Source organism: Oncorhynchus masou, chromosome 9 (assembly GCF_036934945.1).
Source record: "Oncorhynchus masou masou isolate Uvic2021 chromosome 9, UVic_Omas_1.1, whole genome shotgun sequence".
NCBI lineage: Eukaryota > Metazoa > Chordata > Actinopteri > Salmoniformes > Salmonidae > Oncorhynchus > Oncorhynchus masou.
In genome coordinates, this window is record NC_088220.1 from 39516489 (window position 1) to 39543776 (window position 27288).

At 42.7% G+C, this 27288-nt stretch overlaps 1 protein-coding gene and 1 pseudogene across 1 annotated transcript; both read right to left on the reverse strand.

Annotated features, from left to right (window-relative positions):
* Window positions 1-9088: 9088 nt before the first annotated feature.
* Window positions 9089-9968, reverse strand: LOC135545217 (putative uncharacterized protein DDB_G0281733; annotated as a pseudogene).
* A 5235-nt stretch (window positions 9969-15203) lies between these two features.
* On the reverse strand, window positions 15204-15803 carry LOC135545218 (repetitive organellar protein-like; the record flags this gene model as incomplete). The annotated part of the gene is made up of 1 exon (XM_064972845.1): window positions 15204-15803. A coding segment is annotated over one exon (600 nt), but the record flags the coding sequence as incomplete, so codon positions are not given.
* Between the last annotated feature and the right edge of the window lie 11485 nt (window positions 15804-27288).

Sequence of the window (27288 nt, forward strand, 5' to 3'; positions counted from 1 at the left end):
GGTCATGCTGCTGCTCCAGTTTCAACTGTTCTTGAACCCTGACCTGTTCACAAGACATTCTTCCTTGTATGTTGTGCTCTCTCACTTGGGGCCTAAAACACCCCATAATTCAATTTGCAATGATTGTACATCCACAGCCAAAACTTAAAACTAACATCAATATGGAGAAGTCAACATACAAGTGTAAGTAAAAACTAATGTAAATCAGTTACAAATTGTGCAACTAATGCACAATGGTACAAACACGTATCGTAAAAGTAATGTTTAACTGTAGGGCACATGAAGCACACACACAACAGCTACCCGTGGATCCATGTTGACTGAAATGTTGACACAACTGTGAAGTGTTGACACAACTGTGAAGTGATGAATTTCCAGGAAAGGGTGGTCCATTTGAATTTCCTTCCTTCTTCCCTCGCCCCTTGCCCTGATTCCAAGACACAGGATGAGATGTTACTATCCTTTGTGCAAGCACTTCCAAGAGTTAATGAACAGTGAGCGTGGTGAAATTTGGGGAGCGCATTGTCAGTAGTGTACCTTTGGTTCCTAGGGTGTTTCGGCCTTTCACACTATACACACTCCCCAAAGGCGGCCAGCGACAGGGTGATCAATCCAACGCTTGCGTCCCTTTCCCAATTAGTCATAGGAGTTGCCTTGTTGATGATAGCCAACATCCCATGGGACTATGCATGGCAGGGGCGTCCTCCTCTCTGAGTCAAGCATTGTTGACCGCATACCTCCTGGCCATCTCACTTCGGGGCCCAGCTGGGGTCTTTCCTCTTCATCCAGAGCCACTGACTGCAGCCTTCTGCCACCTCTGATACAGCTTTGATTGCTGAACGCTGGCTCTGGCCCTTATTTCCCAGGTCTCTAAGCAGTCTGGTTGTAGATGTTGCCACAAAACCTCTGCAGCCCACCTCCACTGGTCGGACTTCTGTGTTCCAGCCATGATGCCGTGCTTCGGCAGCTAGATCAGCATAGCGCAGATGTTTTTGCTCATAAGCCTCATCTACTGAGTTTTCCCAGGGTACTGTGAGCTCAATGATGAAGACCTTATTGAGTGAACGGGACCAGAGCACCATGTCAGGTCTTAGGGTGGTGGTTGCGATCTCCGGAGGAAACACAAGTTGCCGGCCAATGTCAGCTAGCATTTTCCAGTCGCGGGCCAAGCGCAGCTGGTCTCGCTCTAATGGTGTAGAGCCGCTCTTCGGTGGTTTAGCCCCTTCGCAGACAAAGTTTGTCCGTAAGGAGTGTGATGCTGCTCTGGGTGGTAGGGAGTTGGTGGCAGCTCGCTTGTCCTCCAGGGCGGACGCAAAGTTTTTAAGGACTTGGTTGTGAAGCCAAGTGTAGCGTCCTTGGGTGAGGCTTGTTTTACACCCTGTGAGAATGTGCCTGAGGTTGGCTGGCATGGAACAGAGGGCACAGTCCGGATCTTCACCATACCATTGGTGAAGATTAACTGGTGTTGGAAGGACGTCATATGTTGCTCTGATTGAAAAGCTCAACCGCCTCGCTTCCATGGCCCACAGATCCTTCCAGCTGATCTTCCTCTTCTCCACACTGTCCCATCGAGTCCACTGTCCCTGTTTGGCAAGAGGGACTGCCTTGGCCCTCCTTGCAGCCTCCTCCTGATGGCATACTTCCTGCACTACATCTTCCACCGCTCTGGTGCAGTGGCCTTACTCCAAGCAGCACAGCGAGTTAGCCCAAGGCCTCCTCTCCCTTGCTGAACATGACCCACAATGTCAGCATGTCTGAGGGTTGCTGTTGCCTCCTGGACTGCTTTTTCCTGGCCTCCATTTGCGCCCAGTTGCCAAGGTTGGCGCGTTGTTGCTCACCACTGGGTCTCGAGATTCATTCAGTGTCATCTGGAGCCTGGTTTTTGTACACTTGAATTCCTCTGTTAGACTGGTGAGGGGCAGCTTGAGGACACCATCTCCATAGAGGCCTATGGTGGTAAGGCATCATGGAACTCTGAGCCACTTCTTTAAGTAGCCTGTGACTCCTTTTTCCATCTTCTCCACTGTTGAGATTGGAACCTCATACAGTGCTAAGGGCCACAACACCCGGGGTAGGAGACCAAACTGCAGACACCAGGCCTTTAACTTTCCAGGTAGCTGGGTGTTGTCGATGGACTGTAGGCTACTACTGATGTCTTTGCGCAGCTGTTGCACCTGGTCTTTGTCCTTCAGGCTTGCATCATACCACCTTCCAAGGCTTTTTACCGGCTGCTCAGACACTGTTGGGATTTGGTCATCTCCGATGAAGAATTTAAGGTCAGAGAGTACTCCCTTCACAATCGAGATGCTGCGTGACTTGGATGGTTTAATCTTCATACGGGCCCAGCTGATGTTGTCCTCGAGTCTTCTGAGCAGTCTCCTGGTGCATGGGACAGTGGTGGTCAATGTTGTAATGTCGTCCATGTAGGCTCTGAGTGGAGGGAGGCGGAAACCAGAGTCGACTCGCTGTCCACCAGCAACCCATTTTGAGGATCTGATGATAACCTCCATTGCCGTTGTGAATGCCAACGGAGAAATGGTACATCCCGCCATTATACCTACATTCAGGCACTGCCATGAGGTGGTGAACTCTGAGGTGGTGAAGCAGAACTGCAGATCCTGGAAGTACGACTTCACCAGGTTTGTGATGGTGTCCGGTATGTGGAAAAATCTGAAGGCAGACCACAGGAGTTCATGGGGCACAGAGCCGAATACATTGGCAAGGTCGAGGAAGACTACATGGAGGTCCCTTTTCTCCACCTTGGCCATTTGGATCTGGTGCCAGATCATGCTGGAATGTTCCAAGCAGCCAGAGAACCCTGATATTCCTGCCTTCTGTACAGATGTATCGACGTACGCATTCCTTTGCAGGTACTCGACCATCCTCTGGGCAGTGACCCTAAAGAAGATTTTACACTCGACATTCAGTAAGGAGATTGGGCGGAATTGGCTGATGTTCACTGCATCCTTCTCCTTAGGGATCAGGACCCCGCCTGCCCTACGCCACACTTTGGGTATTATCTTCTTCTGCCAAGCTGTTCTCATAAGCCTCCAGAGGAACCTCAGGACGTCTGGTGCGTTCTTATACACTTTGTACGGGACTCCATTTGGCCCCGGGGCTGATGCTGTTCTTGCCCGTCGAACTGTGTTTTCCACCTCTTTCCATGTTGGAGGGCTGATCTCAATATGATGTTCTGGGGGTTCAATGGGTGGGATATCTGATGGGATGGCCAGATGTTCATGTCGCTTTGAGTCAAAGTGTTGTTGTTCTCAGGTGCTCCTCTAGGTCTTTCTTTGTTGTTTTTAGAGCTCCACTTTTTTCCTTTGTGAAGAGACTTTTAAGGAACTTGAAGGGATCTTTGTAGAATCGAGTTCTAGTTTGTTCTTTCTTCCTTCTGCGTTTCCGTAGGTTCTCTGCTCTACGGAGGGATGCCAACCGGGTTTTGATGTCAGCCTGAAGTGCCTCTATGCCCTCCTTTTCCACTTCCGAGGCCTTCTTCCACTGTTTCTTAAGCTGCCGCCTTTCTTGAACGAGGTGCTTGATTTCTTGTTGCCTCCTGGAAACTGGTGGGGTTGGAACCTTTCTCCCGCCTTTTGCCTCTTCCACTCCAAATCTTTCTGTCCCGTACTGATAGATGATGTCCCCCATCCTCTCCACTTCTTCTCCACTGTGCCTCGAAGTCTCTCGAGGGTCAAGGTAAGGTCAGTAATCACTGTTTCCCACAACTTCTTGTCACTGGCGCCAGGCCACTTCACATACGGTCTGTGCCATGGTAGTCTCCTCTCGACTGCAGGTCTGGGAGGCTGGGTGAGTTCCACTCCTGTTGTTGGTTCCACCTCAGTTGATACTTCGGTGCTTGAGTTTACGTCCTCCATGACAGTGGTACTGATGCACTGCAAACTATGGTTTGCGTCCAGTTGCTGTGCTTCATTCGACTGATTTGATCGCTTTCGCAGAAAGTAATCAATGCGAGTTCTCTGTCTCTCTTTACCCAAACACCCCTTCTTCCCCTGGTGGATCCTCAGCCCATGGTGTGATGTAACTTACCTCCAACCACAGACACATACCTGCATCTGTTTGTGGTCCACTGTTGCAGCAGAACTTGTGACAGTTGCTGTGGTGTTCTCTTGTGCTGTGCTCTCATTACTCGTAGTCGTTTCCAGTCCAGTCGTTACCATGTTGTCAGCCAATGAGTCATCTTCCGCCCCCGCTCTCGCAGACTCTAGGGGTATTCTCGTATGTTGACTTTCTGTAGCTAAAGTGGGTGTTTCCAACATACTACGAAGCATGGGAAACTACAGAAATGGGAAGCTACCCCATGACTGTCCCAGTGGGGTCTATTCCCTCCTGTCAGCCGTCTCTCCGTGCCGCCACAAGGACTTTCCCCTGTTGTCAGCTGATCTTTCTCAGCAGTCACTGGACAAGTCCAGATATTCAGATTCCAAGAACACAGGATGAGATGTTACTATCCTTTGTGCAAGCACTTCCAAGAGTTAATGAACAGTGAGCGTGGTGAAATTTGGGGAGCGCATCGTCAGTAGTGTACCTTTGGTTCCTAGGGTGTTTCGGCCTTTCACACTATACACCCTCCCCAAAGGCGGCCAGCGACAGGGTGATCAATCCTACGCTTGCGTCACTTGTTTATGGAAAAGTGCTTATTTCTGCATTTCAATGTTGCAACTTGCTGAAAACAGTCGACAGTGTTCATAAAATCTCGAATAGACAGCACAGCAAAAATTGGACATCCAGAGTGCATCAAACATGTGTTTGTATTGTGTTTGTCTCGTGTTTGTCTTGTCTCGTGTTTGTCTTGTCTTGTCTCGTGTTTGTCTTGTCTTGTCTCGTGTTTGTCTTGTCTTGTCTCGTGTTTGTCTTGTCTTGTCTCGTGTTTGTCTTGTCTTGTCTCGTGTTTGTCTTGTCTTGTCTCGTGTTTGTCTTGTCTTGTCTCGTGTTTGTCTTGTCTTGTCTCGTGTTTGTCTCGTGTTTGTCTTGTCTTGTCTCGTGCTTGTCTTGTCTTGTCTCGTGTTTGTCTCGTGTTTGTCTTGTCTTGTCTCGTGTTTGTCTTGTCTTGTCTCGTGTTTGTCTTGTCTCGTGTTTGTCTTGTCTTGTCTCGTCTTGTCTCGTGTTTGTCTCGTCTTGTCTCGTGTTTGTCTCGTCTTGTCTCGTGTTTGTCTCGTCTTGTCTCGTCTTGTCTCGTGTTTGTCTCGTCTTGTCTCGTGTTTGTCTCGTCTTGTCTCGTGTTTGTCTCGTCTTGTCTCGTGTTTGTCTCGTCTTGTCTCGTGTTTGTCTCGTGTTTGTCTCGTCTTGTCTCGTGTTTGTCTCGTGTTTGTCTTGTCTTGTCTCGTGTTTGTCTTGTCTTGTCTCGTGTTTGTCTTGTCTTGTCTAGTGTTTGTCTTGTCTCTGTCTGTCTCTGTCTCGTCTCTGTCTGTCTCTGTCTCTGTCTCGCCTCTGTCTCTGTCTCTGTCTCGCCTCTGTCTCTGTCTCTGTCTCGTCTCTGTCTCTGTCTCGCCTCTGTCTCTGTCTCTGTCTCGCCTCTGTCTCTGTCTCGCCTCGCCTCTGTCTCGCCTCGCCTCGCCTCTGTCTCGCCTCGCCTCGCCTCTGTCTCGTCTCGTCTCTGTCTCGCCTCGCCTCGTGTTTGTCTCGTCTCGTGTTTGCCTCTGTCTCGCCTCTGTCTCGCCTCTGTCTCGCCTCTGTCTCGCCTCTGTCTCGCCTCGTGTTCGTCTCGCCTCGTGTTCGTCTCGTCTCGTGTTCGTCTCGTCTCGTGTTCGTCTCGTCTCGTGTTCGTCTCGTCTCGTGTTCGTCTCGTCTCGTGTTCGTCTCGTCTCGTGTTCGTCTCGTCTCGTGTTCGTCTCGTCTCGTGTTCGTCTCGTCTCGTGTTCGTCTCGTCTCGTCTCGTGTTCGTCTCGTCATGTCTCGTGTTCGTCTCGTCATGTCTCGTGTTCGTCTCGTCATGTCTCGTGTTTGTCTCGTCATGTCTCGTGTTTGTCTCGTGTTTGTCTCGTGTTTGTCTCGTGTTTGTCTCGTGTTTGTCTCGTGTTTGTCTCTTGTTTGTCTCGTCTCGTGTTTGTCTCGTCTCGTGTTTGTCTCGTCTCGTGTTTGTCTCGTCATGTCTCGTGTTTGTCTCGTCATGTCTCGTGTTTGTCTCGTCATGTCTCGTGTTTGTCTCGTGTTTGTCTCGTGTTTGTCTCGTGTTTGTCTCGTGTTTGTCTCGTCTCGTGTTTGTCTCGTCTCGTGTTTGTCTCGTCATGTCTCGTGTTTGTCATGTCTCGTGTTTGTCTCGTCATGTCTCGTGTTTGTCTCGTGTTTGTCTCGTGTTTGTCTCGTGTTTGTCTCGTGTTTGTCTCGTGTTTGTCTCGTGTTTGTCTCGTGTTTGTCTCGTGTTTGTCTCGTGTTTGTCTCGTCATGTCTCGTCATGTCTCGTCATGTCTCGTCATGTCTCGTGTTTGTCTCGTCATGTCTCGTGTTTGTCTCGTCATGTCTCGTGTTTGTCTCGTGTTTGTCTCGTGTTTGTCTCGTGTTTGTCTCGTGTTTGTCTCGTGTTTGTCTCGTGTTTGTCTCGTGTTTGTCTCGTGTTTGTCTCGTCTCGTGTTTGTCTCGTCATGTCTCGTGTTTGTCTCGTCATGTCTCGTGTTTGTCTCGTCATGTCTCGTGTTTGTCTCGTCATGTCTCGTGTTTGTCTCGTCATGTCTCGTGTTTGTCTCGTCATGTCTCGTGTTTGTCTCGTCATGTCTCGTGTTTGTCTCGTCATGTCTCGTGTTTGTCTCGTCATGTCTCGTGTTTGTCTCGTGTTTGTCTCGTGTTTGTCTCGTGTTTGTCTCGTGTTTGTCTCGTGTTTGTCTCGTGTTTGTCTCGTGTTTGTCTCGTGTTTGTCTCGTGTTTGTCTCGTGTTTGTCTCGTCATGTCTCTTGTTTGTCTCGTGTTTGTCTCTTGTTTGTCTCGTCATGTCTCGTGTTTGTCTCGTCATGTCTCGTGTTTGTCTCGTCATGTCTCGTGTTTGTCTCGTCATGTCTCGTGTTTGTCTCGTGTTTGTCTCGTGTTTGTCTCGTGTTTGTCTCTTGTTTGTCTCGTGTTTGTCTTGTCTCTTGTTTGTCTTGTCTCTTGTTTGTCTTGTCTCGTGTTTGTCTCGTGTTTGTCTCGTGTTTGTCTCGTCATGTCTCGTGTTTGTCTCGTCATGTCTCGTGTTTGTCTCGTCATGTCTCGTGTTTGTCTCGTCATGTCTCGTGTTTGTCTCGTGTTTGTCTCGTGTTTGTCTCGTGTTTGTCTCGTGTTTGTCTCGTGTTTGTCTCGTGTTTGTCTCGTGTTTGTCTCGTGTTTGTCTCGTGTTTGTCTCGTGTTTGTCTCGTGTTTGTCTCGTGTTTGTCTCGTGTTTGTCTCGTGTTTGTCTCGTGTTTGTCTCGTGTTTGTCTCGTGTTTGTCTCGTGTTTGTCTCGTGTTTGTCTCGTGTTTGTCTCGTGTTTGTCTCGTGTTTGTCTCGTGTTTGTCTCTTGTTTGTCTCGTCTTTGTCTCGTGTTTGTCTCGTGTTTGTCTTTTGTTTGTCTTGTCTCGTGTTTGTCTTTTGTTTGTCTTGTCTCGTGTTTGTCTTGTGTTTGTCTTGTCTTGTCTTGTGTTTGTCTTGTCTTGTCTTGTGTTTGTCTTGTCTTGTCTTGTGTTTGTCTTGTCTTGTCTTGTGTTTGTCTTGTCTTGTCTTGTGTTTGTCTTGTCTTGTGTTTGTCTTGTCTTGTCTTGTCTTGTGTTTGTCTTGTCTTGTCTTGTCTTTTGTTTGTCTTGTCTTGTGTTTGTCTTGTCTTGTCTTGTCTTGTGTTTGTCTTGTCTTGTCTTGTCTTGTGTTTGTCTTGTCTTGTCTTGTCTTTTGTTTGTCTTGTCTTGTGTTTGTCTTGTCTTGTCTTGTCTTGTGTTTGTCTTGTCTTGTCTTGTCTTTTGTTTGTCTTGTCTTGTGTTTGTCTTGTCTCGTCATGTCTCGTGTTTGTCTCGTGTTTGTCTCGTGTTTGTCTCGTGTTTGTCTCGTGTTTGTCTCGTGTTTGTCTCGTGTTTGTCTCGTGTTTGTCTTTTGTTTGTCTTGTCTCGTGTTTGTCTCGTGTTTGTCTCGTGTTTGTCTTTTGTTTGTCTTGTCTCGTGTTTGTCTTTTGTTTGTCTTGTCTCGTGTTTGTCTTTTGTTTGTCTTGTCTCGTGTTTGTCTTTTGTTTGTCTTGTCTCGTGTTTGTCTTTTGTTTGTCTTGTCTCGTGTTTGTCTTTTGTTTGTCTTGTCTCGTGTTTGTCTTGTCTTGTCTCGTGTTTGTCTTGTCTTGTCTCGTGTTTGTCTTGTCTTGTCTCGTGTTTGTCTTGTCTTGTCTTGTGTTTGTCTTGTCTTGTCTTGTGTTTGTCTTGTGTTTGTCTTGTCTTGTGTTTGTCTTGTGTTTGTCTTGTCTTGTGTTTGTCTTGTCTTGTGTTTGTCTTGTGTTTGTCTTGTCTTGTGTTTGTCTTGTGTTTGTCTTGTCTTGTGTTTGTCTTGTGTTTGTCTTGCCTTGTGTTTGTCTTGCCTTGTGTTTGTCTTGTCTTGTGTTTGTCTTGTCTTGTGTTTGTCTTGTGTTTGTCTTGTCTTGTGTTTGTCTTGTGTTTGTCTTGTCATGTCTTGTGTTTGTCTTGTCATGTCTTGTGTTTGTCTTGTCATGTCTTGTGTTTGTCTTGTCATGTCTTGTGTTTGTCTTGTGTTTGTCTTGTCTTGTGTTTGTCTTTTGTTTGTCTTGTCTTGTGTTTGTCTTGTCTTGTCTTGTGTTTGTCTTGTGTTTGTCTTGTGTTTGTCTTGTGTTTGTCTTGTGTTTGTCTTGTGTTTGTCTTGTGTTTGTCTTGTGTTTGTCTTGTCTTGTGTTTGTCTTGTCTTGTGTTTGTCTTGTCTTGTGTTTGTCTTGTCTTGTGTTTGTCTTGTCTTGTGTTTGTCTTGTCTTGTGTTTGTCTTGTCTTGTGTTTGTCTTGTCTTGTGTTTGTCTTGTCTTGTGTTTGTCTTGTCTCGTGTTTGTCTCGTCATGTCTCGTGTTTGTCTCGTCATGTCTCGTGTTTGTCTCGTCATGTCTCGTGTTTGTCTCGTGTTTGTCTCGTCATGTCTCGTGTTTGTCTCGTGTTTGTCTCGTGTTTGTCTCGTGTTTGTCTCGTGTTTGTCTCGTGTTTGTCTCGTGTTTGTCTCGTGTTTGTCTCGTGTTTGTCTCGTGTTTGTCTCGTGTTTGTCTCGTGTTTGTCTCGTGTTTGTCTCGTGTTTGTCTCGTGTTTGTCTCGTGTTTGTCTCTTGTTTGTCTCGTGTTTGTCTCTTGTTTGTCTCGTCATGTCTCGTGTTTGTCTCGTCATGTCTCGTGTTTGTCTCGTCATGTCTCGTGTTTGTCTCGTCATGTCTCGTGTTTGTCTCGTGTTTGTCTCGTGTTTGTCTCGTGTTTGTCTCGTGTTTGTCTCGTGTTTGTCTCGTGTTTGTCTCGTGTTTGTCTCGTGTTTGTCTCGTGTTTGTCTCGTGTTTGTCTCGTGTTTGTCTCGTGTTTGTCTTGTCTGTTTGTGTTGTCTTGTGTTTGTCTCGTGTTTGTCTCGTGTTTGTCTCGTCATGTCTCGTGTTTGTCTCGTCATGTCTCGTGTTTGTCTCGTCATGTCTCGTGTTTGTCTCGTCATGTCTCGTGTTTGTCTTGTGTTTGTCTCGTGTTTGTCTCGTGTTTGTCTCGTGTTTGTCTCGTGTTTGTCTCGTGTTTGTCTCGTGTTTGTCTCGTGTTTGTCTCGTGTTTGTCTCGTGTTTGTCTCGTGTTTGTCTCGTGTTTGTCTCGTGTTTGTCTCGTGTTTGTCTCGTGTTTGTCTCGTGTTTGTCTCGTGTTTGTCTCGTGTTTGTCTCTTGTTTGTCTCGTCTTTGTCTCGTGTTTGTCTCGTGTTTGTCTTTTGTTTGTCTTGTCTCGTGTTTGTCTTTTGTTTGTCTTGTCTCGTGTTTGTCTTTTGTTTGTCTTGTCTCGTGTTTGTCTTGTGTTTGTCTTGTCTTGTCTTGTGTTTGTCTTGTCTTGTCTTGTGTTTGTCTTGTCTTGTCTTGTGTTTGTCTTGTCTTGTCTTGTGTTTGTCTTGTCTTGTCTTGTGTTTGTCTTGTCTTGTGTTTGTCTTGTCTTGTCTTGTCTTGTGTTTGTCTTGTCTTGTCTTGTCTTTTGTTTGTCTTGTCTTGTGTTTGTCTTGTCTTGTCTTGTCTTGTGTTTGTCTTGTCTTGTCTTGTCTTTTGTTTGTCTTGTCTTGTGTTTGTCTTGTCTTGTCTTGTCTTGTGTTTGTCTTGTCTTGTCTTGTCTTGTGTTTGTCTTGTCTTGTCTTGTCTTTTGTTTGTCTTGTCTTGTGTTTGTCTTGTCTTGTCTTGTGTTTGTCTTGTCTTGTCTTGTCTTTTGTTTGTCTTGTCTTGTGTTTGTCTTGTCTCGTCATGTCTCGTGTTTGTCTCGTCATGTCTCGTGTTTGTCTCGTCATGTCTCGTGTTTGTCTTGTGTTTGTCTCGTGTTTGTCTCGTGTTTGTCTTTTGTTTGTCTTGTCTCGTGTTTGTCTTTTGTTTGTCTTGTCTCGTGTTTGTCTCGTGTTTGTCTCGTGTTTGTCTTTTGTTTGTCTTGTCTCGTGTTTGTCTTTTGTTTGTCTTGTCTCGTGTTTGTCTTTTGTTTGTCTTGTCTCGTGTTTGTCTTTTGTTTGTCTTGTCTCGTGTTTGTCTTGTCTTGTCTCGTGTTTGTCTTGTCTTGTCTCGTGTTTGTCTTGTCTTGTCTCGTGTTTGTCTTGTCTTGTCTTGTGTTTGTCTTGTCTTGTCTTGTGTTTGTCTTGTGTTTGTCTTGTCTTGTGTTTGTCTTGTGTTTGTCTTGTCTTGTGTTTGTCTTGTCTTGTGTTTGTCTTGTGTTTGTCTTGTCTTGTGTTTGTCTTGTGTTTGTCTTGTCTTGTGTTTGTCTTGTGTTTGTCTTGCCTTGTGTTTGTCTTGCCTTGTGTTTGTCTTGTCTTGTGTTTGTCTTGTCTTGTGTTTGTCTTGTGTTTGTCTTGTCTTGTGTTTGTCTTGTGTTTGTCTTGTCATGTCTTGTGTTTGTCTTGTCATGTCTTGTCATGTCTTGTGTTTGTCTTGTGTTTGTCTTGTGTTTGTCTTGTCTTGTGTTTGTCTTTTGTTTGTCTTGTCTTGTGTTTGTCTTGTCTTGTCTTGTCTTGTCTTGTGTTTGTCTTGTGTTTGTCTTGTGTTTGTCTTGTGTTTGTCTTGTGTTTGTCTTGTGTTTGTCTTGTGTTGTGTTTGTCTTGTGTTTGTCTTGTCTTGTGTTTGTCTTGTCTTGTGTTTGTCTTGTCTTGTGTTTGTCTTGTCTTGTGTTTGTCTTGTCTTGTGTTTGTCTTGTCTTGTGTTTGTCTTGTCTTGTGTTTGTCTTGTGTTTGTCTTGTCATGTCTTGTGTTTGTCTTGTCATGTCTTGTGTTTGTCTTGTGTTTGTCTTGTGTTTGTCTTGTCTTGTGTTTGTCTTTTGTTTGTCTTGTCTTGTGTTTGTCTTGTGTTTGTCTTGTCTTGTCTTGTGTTTGTCTTGTGTTTGTCTTGTGTTTGTCTTGTGTTGTGTTTGTCTTGTGTTTGTCTTGTCTTGTGTTTGTCTTGTGTTTGTCTTGTCTTGTGTTTGTCTTGTCTTGTGTTTGTCTTGTCTTGTGTTTGTCTTGTCTTGTGTTTGTCTTGTCTTGTGTTTGTCTTGTCTTGTGTTTGTCTTGTCTTGTGTTTGTCTTGTCTTGTGTTTGTCTTGTGTTTGTCTTGTCATGTCTTGTGTTTGTCTTGTCATGTCTTGTGTTTGTCTTGTCATGTCTTGTGTTTGTGTTTGTCTTGTGTTTGTCTTGTGTTTGTCTTGTCATGTCTTGTGTTTGTGTTTGTCTTGTGTTTGTCTTGTGTTTGTCTTGTGTTTGTCTTGTGTTGTGTTTGTCTTTTGTTTGTCTTGTGTTTGTCTTGTGTTTGTCTTGTCTTGTCTTGTGTTTGTCTTTTGTTTGTCTTGTCTTGTGTTTGTCTTGTGTTTGTCTTGTCTTGTCTTGTGTTTGTCTTGTGTTTGTCTTGTCTTGTGTTTGTCTTGTGTTTGTCTTGTGTTGTGTTTGTCTTGTGTTTGTCTTGTCTTGTGTTTGTCTTGTGTTTGTCTTGTGTTTGTCTTGTCTTGTCTTGTGTTTGTCTTGTCATGTCTTGTCATGTCTTGTGTTTGTCTTGTCTTGTCTTGTGTTTGTCTTGTCTTGTCTTGTGTTTGTCTTGTGTTTGTCTTGTCTTGTCTTGTGTTTGTCTTGTCTTGTGTTTGTCTTGTCTTGTGTTTGTCTTGTCTTGTGTTTGTCTTGTCTTGTGTTTGTCTTGTCTTGTGTTTGTCTTGTCTTGTGTTTGTCTTGTCTTGTGTTTGTCTTGTCTTGTGTTTGTCTTGTCTTGTGTTTGTCTTGTCTTGTGTTTGTCTTGTCTTGTGTTTGTCTTGTCTTGTGTTTGTCTTGTCTTGTGTTTGTCTTGTCTTGTGTTTGTCTTGTCTTGTGTTTGTCTTGTCTTGTGTTTGTCTTGTCTTGTGTTTGTCTTGTCTTGTGTTTGTCTTGTCTTGTGTTTGTCTTGTCTTGTGTTTGTCTTGTCTTGTGTTTGTCTTTTGTTTGTCTTGTCTTGTGTTTGTCTTGTGTTTGTCTTGTCATGTCTTGTGTTTGTCTTGTCATGTCTTGTGTTTGTCTTGTCATGTCTTGTGTTTGTCTTGTCATGTCTTGTGTTTGTCTTTTGTTTGTCTTGTCTTGTGTTTGTCTTGTGTTTGTCTTGTCATGTCTTGTGTTTGTCTTGTCATATCTTGTGTTTGTCTTGTCATGTCTTGTGTTTGTCTTGTCATGTCTTGTGTTTGTCTTGTCTTGTCTTGTCTTGTGTTTGTCTTGTCTTGTGTTTGTCTTGTCTTGTGTTTGTCTTGTCTTGTGTTTGTCTTGTGTTTGTCTTGTCTTGTGTTTGTCTTGTCTTGTGTTTGTCTTGTCTTGTGTTTGTCTTGTCTTGTCTTGTGTTTGTCTTGTGTTTGTCTTGTCATGTCTTGTGTTTGTCTTGTCATGTCTTGTGTTTGTCTTGTCTTGTCTTGTGTTTGTCTTGTCTTGTGTTTGTCTTGTCTTGTGTTTGTCTTGTGTTTGTCTTGTCTTGTGTTTGTCTTGTCTTGTCTTGTGTTTGTCTTGTCTTGTGTTTGTCTTGTCTTGTGTTTGTCTTGTCTTGTGTTTGTCTTGTGTTTGTCTTGTCTTGTGTTTGTCTTTTGTTTGTCTTGTCTTGTGTTTGTCTTTTGTTTGTCTTGTCTTGTGTTTGTCTTGTGTTTGTCTTGTCATGTCTTGTGTTTGTCTTGTCTTGTCTTGTTTTTGTCTTGTCTTGTCTTGTGTTTGTCTTGTCTTGTGTTTGTCTTGTGTTTGTCTTGTCATGTCTTGTGTTTGTCTTGTGTTTGTCTTGTCATGTCTTGTGTTTGTCTTGTGTTTGTCTTGTCTTTTGTTTGTCTTGTCTTGTGTTTGTCTTGTCTTGTGTTTGTCTTGTGTTTGTCTTGTCATGTCTTTTGTTTGTCTTGTGTTTGTCTTGTGTTTGTCTTGTCTTGTGTTTGTCTTGTGTTTGTCTTGTCATGTCTTGTGTTTGTCTTGTGTTTGTCTTGTCATGTCTTGTGTTTGTCTTGTCTTTTGTTTGTCTTGTCTTGTGTTTGTCTTGTGTTTGTCTTGTGTTTGTCTTGTGTTTGTCTTGTCTTGTGTTTGTCTTGTGTTTGTCTTGTCATGTCTTGTGTTTGTCTTGTCTTGTCTTGTCTTGTGTTTGTCTTGTCTTGTGTTTGTCTTGTGTTTGTCTTGTCTTGTGTTTGTCTTTTGTTTGTCTTGTCTTGTGTTTGTCTTGTGTTTGTCTTGTCATGTCTTGTGTTTGTCTTGTCATGTCTTGTGTTTGTCTTGTCATGTCTTGTGTTTGTCTTGTCATGTCTTGTGTTTGTCTTGTCATGTCTTGTGTTTGTCTTGTCTTGTCTTGTGTTTGTCTTGTCTTGTGTTTGTCTTGTGTTTGTCTTGTGTTTGTCTTGTCTTGTGTTTGTCTTGTGTTTGTCTTGTCTTGTGTTTGTCTTGTGTTTGTCTTGTCATGTCTTGTGTTTGTCTTGTCATGTCTTGTGTTTGTCTTGTCATGTCTTGTGTTTGTCTTGTCATGTCTTGTGTTTGTCTTGTGTTTGTCTTGTCATGTCTTGTGTTTGTCTTGTCACGTCTTGTGTTTGTCTTGTGTTTGTCTTGTCATGTCTTGTGTTTGTCTTGTCTTGTCTTGTGTTTGTCTTGTGTTTGTCTTGTGTTTGTCTTGTCATGTCTTGTGTTTGTCTTGTCATGTCTTGTGTTTGTCTTGTCATGTCTTGTGTTTGTCTTGTGTTTGTCTTGTGTTTGTCTTGTATTTGTCTTGTGTTTGTCTTTTGTTTGTCTTGTCTTGTGTTTGTCTTGTGTTTGTCTTGTGTTTGTCTTGTCATGTCTTGTGTTTGTCTTGTCATGTCTTGTGTTTGTCTTGTCATGTCTTGTGTTTGTCTTGTGTTTGTCTTGTCATGTCTTGTGTTTGTCTTGTGTTTGTCTTGTGTTTGTCTTGTATTTGTCTTGTGTTTGTCTTGTCTTGTGTTTGTCTTGTCTTGTGTTTGTCTTGTGTTTGTCTTGTGTTTGTCTTGTGTTTGTCTTGTGTTTGTCTTGTGTTTGTCTTGTGTTTGTCTTGTGTTTGTCTTGTGTTTGTCTTGTGTTTGTCTTGTCACGTCTTGTGTTTGTCTTGTGTTTGTCTTGTCACGTCTTGTGTTTGTCTTGTGTTTGTCTTGTCACGTCTTGTGTTTGTCTTGTCTTGTCTTGTGTTTGTCTTGTGTTTGTCTTGTGTTTGTCTTGTGTTTGTCTTGTGTTTGTCTTGTCATGTCTTGTGTTTGTCTTGTCATGTCTTGTGTTTGTCTTGTCATGTCTTGTGTTTGTCTTGTGTTTGTCTTTTGTTTGTCTTGTCTTGTGTTTGTCTTGTCATGTCTTGTGTTTGTCTTGTCATGTCTTGTGTTTGTCTTGTCATGTCTTGTGTTTGTCTTGTCATGTCTTGTGTTTGTCTTGTGTTTGTCTTTTGTTTGTCTTGTCTTGTGTTTGTCTTGTCATGTCTTGTGTTTGTCTTGTCATGTCTTGTGTTTGTCTTGTCATGTCTTGTGTTTGTCTTGTCATGTCTTGTGTTTGTCTTGTCATGTCTTGTGTTTGTCTTGTCATGTCTTGTGTTTGTCTTGTCATGTCTTGTGTTTGTCTTGTCATGTCTTGTGTTTGTCTTGTGTTTGTCTTGTGTTTGTCTTGTGTTTGTCTTGTGTTTGTCTTGTGTTTGTCTTGTGTTTGTCTTGTGTTTGTCTTGTGTTTGTCTTGTGTTTGTCTTGTCTTGTGTTTGTCTTGTGTTTGTCTTGTGTTTGTCTTGTGTTTGTCTTGTGTTTGTCTTGTGTTTGTCTTGTGTTTGTCTTGTGTTTGTCTTGTGTTTGTCTTGTGTTTGTCTTGTGTTTGTCTTGTGTTTGTCTTGTGTTTGTCTTGTGTTTGTCTTGTGTTTGTCTTGTGTTTGTCTTGTCTTGTCTTGTGTTTGTCTTGTGTTTGTCTTGTGTTTGTCTTGTGTTTGTCTTGTGTTTGTCTTGTGTTTGTCTTGTGTTTGTCTTGTGTTTGTCTTGTGTTTGTCTTGTGTTTGTCTTGTGTTTGTCTTGTGTTTGTCTTGTGTTTGTCTTGTGTTTGTCTTGTGTTTGTCTTGTGTTTGTCTTGTGTTTGTCTTGTGTTTGTCTTGTGTTTGTCTTGTGTTTGTCTTGTGTTCGTCTTGTGTTCGTCTTGTGTTTGTCTTGTGTTTGTCTTGTCTTGTGTTTGTCTTGTCTTGTGTTTGTCTTGTGTTTGTCTTGTCTTGTGTTTGTCTTGTGTTTGTCTTGTCATGTCTTGTGTTTGTCTTGTCATGTCTTGTGTTTGTCTTGTCATGTCTTGTGTTTGTCTTGTCATGTCTTGTGTTTGTCTTTTGTTTGTCTTGTCTTGTGTTTGTCTTGTGTTTGTCTTGTCTTGTGTTTGTCTTGTGTTTGTCTTGTCTTGTGTTTGTCTTGTCTTGTGTTTGTCTTGTCTTGTGTTTGTCTTGTCTTGTGTTTGTCTTGTCTTGTGTTTGTCTTGTCTTGTGTTTGTCTTGTCTTGTGTTTGTCTTGTCTTGTGTTTGTCTTGTCTTGTGTTTGTCTTGTGTTTGTCTTGTCTTGTGTTTGTCTTTTGTTTGTCTTGTCTTGTGTTTGTCTTTTGTTTGTCTTGTCTTGTCATGTCTTGTCATGTCTTGTGTTTGTCTTGTCTTTGTCTTGTGTTTGTCTTGTGTTTGTCTTGTGTTTGTCTTGTGTTTGTCTTGTGTTTGTCTTGTGTTTGTCTTGTGTTTGTCTTGTGTTTGTCTTGTGTTTGTCATGTGTTTGTCATGTGTTTGTCTTGTGTTTGTCTTGTGTTTGTCTTGTGTTTGTCTTGTGTTTGTCTTGTGTTTGTCTTGTGTTTGTCTTGTGTTTGTCTTGTGTTTGTCTTGTGTTTGTCTTGTGTTTGTCTTGTGTTTGTCTTGTCTTGTGTTTGTCTTGTCTTGTGTTTGTCTTGTCTTGTGTTTGTCTTGTCTTGTGTTTGTCTTGTCTTGTGTTTGTCTTGTCTTGTGTTTGTCTTGTCTTGTGTTTGTCTTGTCTTGTGTTTGTCTTGTCTTGTGTTTGTCTTGTCTTGTGTTTGTCTTGTGTTTGTCTTGTCTTGTGTTTGTCTTTTGTTTGTCTTGTCTTGTGTTTGTCTTTTGTTTGTCTTGTCTTGTCATGTCTTGTCATGTCTTGTGTTTGTCTTGTGTTTGTCTTGTGTTTGTCTTGTGTTTGTCTTGTGTTTGTCTTGTGTTTGTCTTGTGTTTGTCTTGTGTTTGTCTTGTGTTTGTCTTGTGTTTGTCTTGTGTTTGTCATGTGTTTGTCATGTGTTTGTCTTGTGTTTGTCTTGTGTTTGTCTTGTGTTTGTCTTGTGTTTGTCTTGTGTTTGTCTTGTGTTTGTCTTGTGTTTGTCTTGTGTTTGTCTTGTGTTTGTCTTGTGTTTGTCTTGTGTTTGTCTTGTGTTTGTCTTGTCTTGTGTTTGTCTTGTCTTGTGTTTGTCTTGTGTTTGTCTTGTCTTGTGTTTGTCTTGTGTTTGTCTTGTCTTGTCTTGTGTTTGTCTTTTGTTTGTCTTGTCTTGTGTTTGTCTTGTGTTTGTCTTTTGTTTGTCTTGTCTTTGTCTTGTCTTGTGTTTGTCTTGTGTTTGTCTTGTCATGTCTTGTGTTTGTCTTGTGTTTGTCTTGTCATGTCTTGTGTTTGTCTTGTCTTGTCTTGTGTTTGTCTTGTCTTGTGTTTGTCTTGTGTTTATCTTGTCATGTCTTGTGTTTGTCTTGTCTTTTGTTTGTCTTGTCTTGTGTTTGTCTTGTCTTGTGTTTGTCTTGTCTTGTGTTTGTCTTGTCTTGTGTTTGTCTTGTGTTTGTCTTGTCTTGTGTTTGTCTTGTCATGTCTTTTGTTTGTCTTGTCTTGTGTTTGTCTTGTGTTTGTCTTGTCTTGTGTTTGTCTTGTGTTTGTCTTGTGTTTGTCTTGTGTTTGTCTTGTCATGTCTTGTGTTTGTCTTGTGTTTGTCTTGTCATGTCTTGTGTTTGTCTTGTGTTTGTCTTGTCATGTCTTGTGTTTGTCTTGTCTTTTGTTTGTCTTGTCTTGTGTTTGTCTTGTGTTTGTCTTGTCATGTCTTTTGTTTGTCTTGTCTTGTGTTTGTCTTGTCTTGTGTTTGTCTTGTGTTTGTCTTGTCATGTCTTTTGTTTGTCTTGTCTTGTGTTTGTCTTGTGTTTGTCTTGTCTTGTGTTTGTCTTGTGTTTGTCTTGTCATGTCTTGTGTTTGTCTTGTGTTTGTCTTGTCATGTCTTGTGTTTGTCTTGTCTTTTGTTTGTCTTGTCTTGTGTTTGTCTTGTGTTTGTCTTGTCTTGTGTTTGTCTTGTGTTTGTCTTGTCATGTCTTTTGTTTGTCTTGTCTTGTGTTTGTCTTGTGTTTGTCATGTCTTGTCATGTCTTGTGTTTGTCTTGTCTTGTCTTGTCTTGTGTTTGTCTTGTCTTGTGTTTGTCTTGTGTTTGTCTTGTCTTTTGTTTGTCTTGTCTTGTGTTTGTCTTGTCTTTTGTTTGTCTTGTCTTGTGTTTGTCTTGTCTTTTGTTTGTCTTGTGTTTGTCTTGTGTTTGTCTTGTGTTTGTCTCGTCTTGTCTTGTGTTTGTCTCGTCATGTCTTGTGTTTGTCTCGTCATGTCTTTTGTTTGTCTCGTCATGTCTTGTGTTTGTCTCGTCATGTCTTATCTTGTCTTGTGTTTGTCTTGTGTTTGTCTTGTCTTGTCTTGTCTTGTGTTTGTCTTGTCTTGTCTTGTCTTGTGTTTGTCTTGTGTTTGTCTTGTGTTTGTCTTGTGTTTGTCTTGTCATGTCTTGTGTTTGTCTTGTCTTGTCTTGTGTTGTGTTTGTCTTGTCTTGTGTTTGTCTTGTGTTTGTCTTGTCTTGTGTTTGTCTTTTGTTTGTCTTGTCTTGTGTTTGTCTTGTGTTTGTCTCGTCATGTCTTGTGTTTGTCTCGTCATGTCTTATCTTGTCTTGTGTTTGTCTTGTGTTTGTCTTGTCTTGTCTTGTGTTTGTCTTGTCTTGTGTTTGTCTTGTGTTTGTCTTGTCTTGTGTTTGTCTTGTGTTTGTCTTGTCATGTCTTGTGTTTGTCTTGTCTTGTGTTTGTCTTGTGTTTGTCTTGTCTTGTGTTTGTCTTGTGTTTGTCTTGTGTTTGTCTTGTGTTTGTCTTGTCATGTCTTGTGTTTGTCTTGTGTTTGTCTTGTCTTGTCTTGTGTTGTGTTTGTCTTGTCTTGTGTTTGTCTTGTGTTTGTCTTGTCTTGTGTTTGTCTTGTGTTTGTCTCGTCATGTCTTGTGTTTGTCTTGTCTTGTCTTGTGTTTGTCCTGTCTTGTGTTTGTCTTGTGTTTGTCTTGTCTTGTGTTTGTCTTGTGTTTGTCTTGTCATGTCTTGTGTTTGTCTTGTCTTGTGTTTGTCTTGTGTTTGTCTTGTGTTTGTCTTGTCTTTTGTTTGTCTTGTCTTTTGTTTGTCTTGTGTTTGTCTTGTGTTTGTCTCGTCATGTCTTGTGTTTGTCTTGTCTTGTCTTGTGTTTGTCTTGTCTTGTGTTTGTCTTGTGTTTGTCTTGTCTTGTGTTTGTCTTGTGTTTGTCTTGTCATGTCTTGTGTTTGTCTTGTCTTGTGTTTGTCTTGTGTTTGTCTTGTGTTTGTCTTGTCTTTTGTTTGTCTTGTCTTTTGTTTGTCTTGTCTTGTCTTGTGTTTGTCTTGTCTTGTCTTGTGTTTGTCTTGTCTTTTGTTTGTCTTGTCTTGTGTTTGTCTTGTCTTGTGTTTGTCTTGTCTTGTGTTTGTCTTGTGTTTGTCTTGTCTTGTGTTTGTCTTGTCTTGTGTTTGTCTTGTCTTGTGTTTGTCTTGTCTTGTGTTTGTCTTGTCTTGTGTTTGTCTTGTCTTGTGTTTGTCTTGTCTTGTGTTTGTCTTGTCTTGTGTTTGTCTTGTCTTGTGTTTGTCTTGTCTTGTGTTTGTCATGTCTTGTGTTTGTCATGTCTTGTGTTTGTCTTGTCTTGTCTTGTCTTGTGTTTGTCTTGTCTTGTGTTTGTCTTGTCTTGTGTTTGTCTTGTCTTGTGTTTGTCTTGTCTTGTGTTTGTCTTGTCTTGTGTTTGTCTTGTCTTTTGTTTGTCTTGTCTTTTGTTTGTCTTGTCTTGTGTTTGTCTTGTGTTTGTCTTGTCTTGTGTTTGTCTTGTGTTTGTCTTGTGTTTGTCTTGTCTTGTCTTGTCTTGTGTTTGTCTTGTCTTGTGTTTGTCTTGTCTTGTCTTGTGTTTGTCTTGTCTTGTGTTTGTCTTGTGTTTGTCTTGTCTTGTGTTTGTCTTGTGTTTGTCTTGTCTTGTGTTTGTCTTGTCTTGTGTTTGTCTTGTCTTGTGTTTGTCTTGTCTTGTGTTTGTCTTGTCTTGTGTTTGTCTTGTCTTGTCTTGGTCTTGGTCTTGGTCTTGGTCTTGGTCTTGTCTTGTCTTGTCTTGTCTTGTCTTGTCTTGTCTTGTCTTGTGTTTGTCTTGTCATGTCTTGTGTTTGTCTTGTCTTGTGTTTGTCTTGTCTTGTGTTTGTCTTGTCTTGTGTTTGTCTTGTCTTGTGTTTGTCTTGTGTTTGTCTTGTCATGTCTTGTGTTTGTCTTGTCTTGTGTTTGTCTTGTGTTTGTCTTGTCATGTCTTGTGTTTGTCTTGTCTTGTGTTTGTCTTGTCTTGTGTTTGTCTTGTCTTGTGTTTGTCTTGTCTTGTGTTTGTCTTGTCATGTCTTGTGTTTGTCTTGTCTTGTGTTTGTCTTGTCTTGTGTTTGTCTTGTCTTGTGTTTGTCTTGTCTTGTGTTTGTCTTGTGTTTGTCTTGTCATGTCTTGTGTTTGTCTTGTCTTGTGTTTGTCTTGTGTTTGTCTTGTCATGTCTTGTGTTTGTCTTGTCTTGTGTTTGTCTTGTCTTGTGTTTGTCTTGTCTTGTGTTTGTCTTGTCTTGTGTTTGTCTTGTCATGTCTTGTGTTTGTCTTGTCTTGTGTTTGTCTTGTCATGTCTTGTGTTTGTCTTGTCTTGTGTTTGTCTTGTGTTTGTCTTGTCATGTCTTGTCTTGTGTTTGTCTTGTGTTTGTCTTGTCTTGTGTTTGTCTTGTGTTTGTCTTGTCTTGTCTTGTGTTTGTCTTGTGTTTGTCTTGTGTTTGTCTTGTCTTGTCTTGTGTTTGTCTTGTCTTGTGTTTGTCTTGTCTTGTGTTTGTCTTGTCTTGTGTTTGTCTTGTCTTGTGTTTGTCTTGTCTTGTGTTTGTCTTGTCATGTCTTGTGTTTGTCTTGTCTTGTGTTTGTCTTGTCATGTCTTGTGTTTGTCTTGTCATGTCTTGTCTTGTGTTTGTCTTGTGTTTGTCTTGTGTTTGTCATGTCTTGTCTTGTGTTTGTCTTGTGTTTGTCTTGTCATGTCTTGTGTTTGTCTTGTCTTGTGTTTGTCTTGTCATGTCTTGTGTTTGTCTTGTCTTGTGTTTGTCTTGTCATGTCTCGTGTTTGTCTCGTCTTGTCATGTCTCGTGTTTGTCTCGTCTTGTCATGTCTCGTGTTTGTCTCGTCTTGTCATGTCTCGTGTTTGTCTCGTCTTGTCATGTCTCGTGTTTGTCTCGTCTCGTCTCGTGTTTGTCTCGTCTTGTCATGTCTCGTGTTTGTCTCGTCTCGTCTCGTGTTTGTCTCGTCTCGTCTCGTGTTTGTCTCGTCTCGTCTCGTGTTTGTCTCGTCTCGTCTCGTGTTTGTCTCGTCTCGTCTCGTGTTTGTCTCGTCTCGTCTCGTGTTTGTCTCGTCTCGTCTCGTGTTTGTCTCGTCTCGTCTCGTGTTTGTCTCGCCTCGTCTCGTGTTTGTCTCGTCTCGTCTCGTGTTTGTCTCGTCTCGTCTCGTGTTTGTCTCGTCTCGTCTCGTCTCGTGTTTGTCTCGTCTCGTCTCGTGTTTGTCTCGTCTCGTCTCGTCTCGTGTTTGTCTCGTCATGTCTCGTGTTTGTCTCGTCTCGTCATGTCTCGTGTTTGTCTCGTCTCGTCATGTCTCGTGTTTGTCTCGTCTCGTCTCGTGTTTGTCTCGTCTCGTCTCGTGTTTGTCTCGTCTCGTCTCGTGTTTGTCTCGTCTCGTCTCGTGTTTGTCTCGTCTCGTCTCGTGTTTGTCTCGTCTCGTCTCGTGTTTGTCTCGTCTCGTCTCGTGTTTGTCTCGTCTCGTCTCGTCTCGTGTTTGTCTCGTCTCGTCTCGTCTCGTGTTTGTCTCGTCATGTCTCGTGTTTGTCTCGTCATGTCTCGTGTTTGTCTCGTCTTGTCTCGTCTCGTGTTTGTCTCGTCTCGTCTCGTGTTTGTCTCGTCTCGTCTCGTGTTTGTCTCGTCTCGTCTCGTGTTTGTCTCGTCTCGTCTCGTGTTTGTCTCGTCTCGTCTCGTGTTCGTCTCGTCTCGTCTCGTGTTCGTCTCGTCTCGTCTCGTGTTCGTCTCGTCTCGTCTCGTGTTCGTCTCGTCTCGTCTCGTGTTCGTCTCGTCTCGTCTCGTGTTCGTCTCGTCTCGTCTCGTGTTCGTCTCGTCTCGTCTCGTGTTCGTCTCGTCTCGTGTTCGTCTCGTCTCGTCTCGTGTTAAATCGTCTCGTGTTCGTCTCGTCTCGTCTCGTGTTCGTCTCGTCTCGTCTCGTGTTCGTCTCGTCTCGTGTTCGTCTCGTCTCGTGTTCGTCTCGTCTCGTGTTCGTCTCGTGTTCGTCTCGTGTTCGTCTCGTGTTCGTCTCGTGTTCGTCTCGTGTTCGTCTCGTGTTCGTCTCGTCTCGTGTTCGTCTCGTCTCGTGTTGTGTTCGTCTCGTCTCGTGTTGTGTTCGTCTCGTCTCGTGTTCTGTTCGTCTCGTCTCGTGTTCGTCTCGTCTCGTGTTCGTCTCGTCTCGTGTTCGTCTCGTCTCGTGTTCGTCTCGTCTCGTGTTCGTCTCGTCTCGTGTTCGTCTCGTCTCGTGTTCGTCTCGTGTTCGTCTCGTCTCGTGTTCGTCTCGTCTCGTGTTCGTCTCGTCTCGTGTTCGTCTCGTCTCGTGTTCGTCTCTCGTTCGTCTCGTCTCGTGTTCGTCTCGTCTCGTGTTCGTCTCGTCTCGTGTTCGTCTCGTCTCGTGTTCGTCTCGTCTCGTGTTCGTCTCGTCTCGTGTTCGTCTCGTCTCGTGTTCGTCTCGTCTCGTGTTCGTCTCGTCTCGTGTTCGTCTCGTCTCGTGTTCGTCTCGTCTCGTGTTCGTCTCGTCTCGTGTTCGTCTCGTCTCGTGTTCGTCTCGTCTCGTGTTCGTCTCGTCTCGTGTTCGTCTCGTCTCGTGTTCGTCTCGTGTTCGTCTCGTGTTCGTCTCATCTTGTGTTTGTCTCATCTTGTGTTTGTTTCGTGTTGGTCTTGTCTTGTGTTTGTCTTGTCTTGTGTTTGTCTCGTCTTGTGTTTGTTTCGTGTTGGTCTTGTCTTGTGTTTGTCTTGTCTTGTGTTTGTCTCGTCTTGTGTTGGTCTTGTCTTGTGTTGGTCTTGTCTTGTGTTTGTCTATTATTGTGTTTGTCTTGTGTTTGTCTTGTGTTTGTCTTTTATTGTGTTTGTCTTGTGTTTGTCTTGTGTTTGTCTTGTGTTTGTCTTGTGCTTGTCTCGTCTTGTGTTTGTCTTGTCTTGTGCTTGTCTTGTGTTTGTCTTGTTTTGTGTTTGTCTTGTTTTGTGTTTGTCTCGTGTTGGTCTCGTCTTGTGTTGGTCTCGTCTTGTGCTTGTCTCGTCTTGTGCTTGTCTCGTCTTGTGCTTGTCTCATCTTGTGCTTGTCTCGTCTTGTGCTTGTCTCGTCTTGTGTTTGTCTCGTCTTGTGTTTGTCTCATCTTGTGTTTGTCTCATCTTGTCTTGTGTTTGTCTTGTGTTTGTCTTTTCTTGTGTTTGTCTTTTCTTGTGTTTGTCTTTTCTTGTGTTTGTCTTTTCTTGTGTTTGTCTTGTGTTTGTCTTGTCAGACCAGCAAGTTATACTGTCTCCAATATATTATGACAGACCAGCTAGATCTACTGTCTTCATTATATTGTGACAGACCAGCAAGATCTACTGTCTCTATTATATTATGACAGACAAGCTAGATCTACTGTCCCTATTTTATTATGATAGAGAAGCTCGACCTACTGTCTCTAGATCTACTGTCTCTATTTTACTATGACAGACAAGCTAGATATTCTGGCTCTATTATATTATGACAGACCAGCTTGATCTACTGTCTCTATTATGTTATGACAGACCAGCAATATCTACCGTCTATATTATGTTATGACAGACTAGCTATATCTACCGTCCCTATTATATTATGTCAGACCAGCTTGATCTACCGTCTCTATTATATTATGACAGAACAGCTAGATCTACTGTCTCTATTATAATATGACAGACCAGCTATATCTACTGTCTCTATTATATTATGACAGACCAGCTAGATCTACTGTCTCAAATATATTATGACAGACCAGCTCGATCTACTGTCTTCATTATATTGTGACAGACCAGCAATATCTACTGTCTCTATTATGTTATGACAGACCAGCTTTATCGACCATCTCTATCATGTTATGACAGACCAGCTATATCTACCCTCTCTATTATATTATGTCAGACCAGCTTGATCTACTGTCTCTATTACAATATGACAGACCAGATAGATCTACTGTCTCTATTATAATATGACAAACCAGCTAGATCTACTGTCTCTATTATATTATGACAGACCAGCTAGATCTACTCTCTCTATTATATTATGACAGACCAGCTAGATCTACTGTCTCTATTATATTATGACAGACCAGCTAGATCTACTGTCTCTATTATATTATGACAGACCAGCTAGATCTACAGTCTCTATTATATTATGACAGACCAGCTAGATCTACAGTCTCTATTATATTATGACAGACCAGCTAGATCTACAGTCTCTATTATATTATGACAGACCAGCTAGATCTACAGTCTCTATTATATTATGACAGACCAGCTAGATCTACAGTCTCTATTATATTATGACAGACCAGCTAGATCTACAGTCTCTATTATATTATGACAGACCAGCTAGATCTACAGTCTCTATTATATTATGACAGACCAGCTAGATCTACAATCTCTATTATATTATGACAGACCAGCTCGATCGAGCTGCTTCTACGCCTGCATTGCTTGCTATTTGGGGTTTTAGGCTAGGTTCCTGTACAGCCCTTTGAGATATCAGCTGATGTACGAAGGGCTTTATAAATACATTTGATTTGATTTTGATTTGATCTAATGTCTCTATTATATTATGACAGACAAGCTCGATCTACTTTCTCTATTATAATATGACAAACCAGCTAACCCTAACCCACACCCCTAACTCTAACCCTAACCTTATGTCCCCACACTCCCATATTTAATACGAATCTTTCACTCTCCATATCTATTTCTATCTTCAGATTCTCATATCAAACTTTTTCTCCTAGACCACCGCTCTGAACTTGGCACTTGGCCTTTATTCTTACCTTAGAATTTCTGGCTTTTAACCTAAGCCCAATTTTAATGTCGGACTCTGGTCTTCCTTTTATAGCCCTTTTTTTGTCATTTAAAGTATATTATACATACGTCTTACCTATTTATCCGAAAGGGGTTGCCTGTGCCAGTGCACACCAGATTCGTCTGTCACTCATTGTACCTAACCCTAACCCTAACCCAAGGGCACAATGAGCCCCAGCTGTGGGCCAATATGGGACTAATTGGACGGGGAAGGAGAATTTGACCATGAAGCTCACCTCGTTGTCTCTTTCCTAGTGAAAGAATGTTTGGCTCAATGTGTTGCGCACTTGCCTGAAAGTTGTCAGGTAAGTGTTCGAGACCCGCCAGGGTCATTGTCTTTTTTTTCCCACAGGGCCTGCGAACCCCCAGCTGTGGGCCCCAGCAGTGGGCCAATATTGGACTAATTGGACGGGGAAGGAGAATTTGACCATAAAGCTCACCTCGTTGTCTCCTTACTTGTGAAAGGTTGTGTGGCTTAATGGGTAGTGCACTAGCCTCACAATTGGACGGTCAGTGTTCAAGACCTGCCTGGGTAATCAATTTTTGGTTCCACAGCGTCCTGGTAACCCAAAAAAGGCCCATAGGCCCATAGGCCAGAAAGCTACTGGCCTGGCCTGGGACAAAAGCCACTGCCCTGGCCTGGTACCGACATATCCCTTGCCAGGTTACATGTATTTATCTGGGCATGAGAGGACACAGACAGGCCTAAAGGCCTTACATCCCTAACCGGGTTACATGCCTCTATCTGGGCATCAGAGGACACAAACAGGCCTCAAGGCCTTATTTGACCTAACCGGGTTACATGCCTTTATCTGGGCATGAGATGACACAGACAGGCATAAAAGTCAAAACTCTCTCTCATGGGATGAAGGGACAGACAGGCCTAAAGGCCTTACATCCCTACCCGGGTTACATGCCTCTATCTGGGCATCAGAGGACACAAACAGGCCTCAAGGCCTTATAGCCCTACCCGGGTTACATGCCTTCAAATGGGTATGAGAGGACACACACAGCTTGCACACTCTCTCTCTGGGCCTATGGACTCTGGACTTACCCACAAGGTAATAGCTGGGATATAGCACCTGCCCAGGACAAGGCTCAATATCCTCCCACCACCAAGCTGGGAAACATGGATCATAAGTTAGGACAAATCGGGCGCCAAAGGGGCTGGTCAAACCACTAAATCGTTCGTCGGCGGAAAATGTCAAAAGTACCATGGTTCCGAGGGGATCACATCCCTCAAAAGTGTCAATTACTCATTTTCTATTCGGGCTGAGCAGTTTGGCACTACCCCCGTCTCTCTAGGACATGGAAGTCAGGTTTATGATTTTGCGCCGGTATCTGTCTGGTCGACCCGCCACTGAGTGTGTCACAACGGGCAGGCCAATTTATCGACACAGGGCTTGTGTGCCCCGCCATTGTGGGTCAAATTCAGGTACACCAAAACGTGAATAAATCAAAAAGTACACCTCCAATCTGGATGTTTTTTTTGCACGAAAGGGCACATATAGACGAGCATTTCCATTGAATTAAAACCGTTTTTGTATAAAACTTTTTAATAGGAAATCGTGTTTTAAGTTTTGGGAAAAAAGTGCATGTTACAGGGCACATAGGTGCCTGTGGATGCGAAATGTTTTTTACATGCTGTAATTGTTGCCCATCACGAGAGAGGGTATGAGACGAAATGTGGGACCTCTAGCCCCTCGGGAAGTATTTTTAATCATTTTTTGAAAATTTCTGAACTTGGTCGAAAAAATGACAGTCCCCACTTTTCACAGCCGTGCACCTGGTGATTGAAAATCGGCACCTGGTAACCCAAAAATATAATTACGGTTCTAAATGCACTTGCCGGTGGTCCAGATATTCATGCCCACTATGTGAGCACCCTACTACGGCCCTCTATCCATGGGGGCCCGTCATGAGTGCTTTATGGATGGTTTAAAATATTCTGATGGATGCGGATTGTGATATACATCCGTTCAACTGGTGATTGAAAATAGGCACTAAGTAACTCAAAAATAAAAATATGGTTCTAAATATATTTACCTGGACTCCTAATATTAATGCCCACTATGGAGCCCCACTACTGGGGAAAATTCACTGGAGGGTGCCAAAGGTACATCTATGGAGGATTCTAAAATAGTTGTGAAAATGTACTAAGTCCAAAAATAACACTATGTTTCATGTGCAACTGGTGATTGAAAATAGGCACCTGGTAACCCAAAATGAAACACGTTTTTTATCATTTTAATGCATAATGACACAAATACAAGGGTGAATT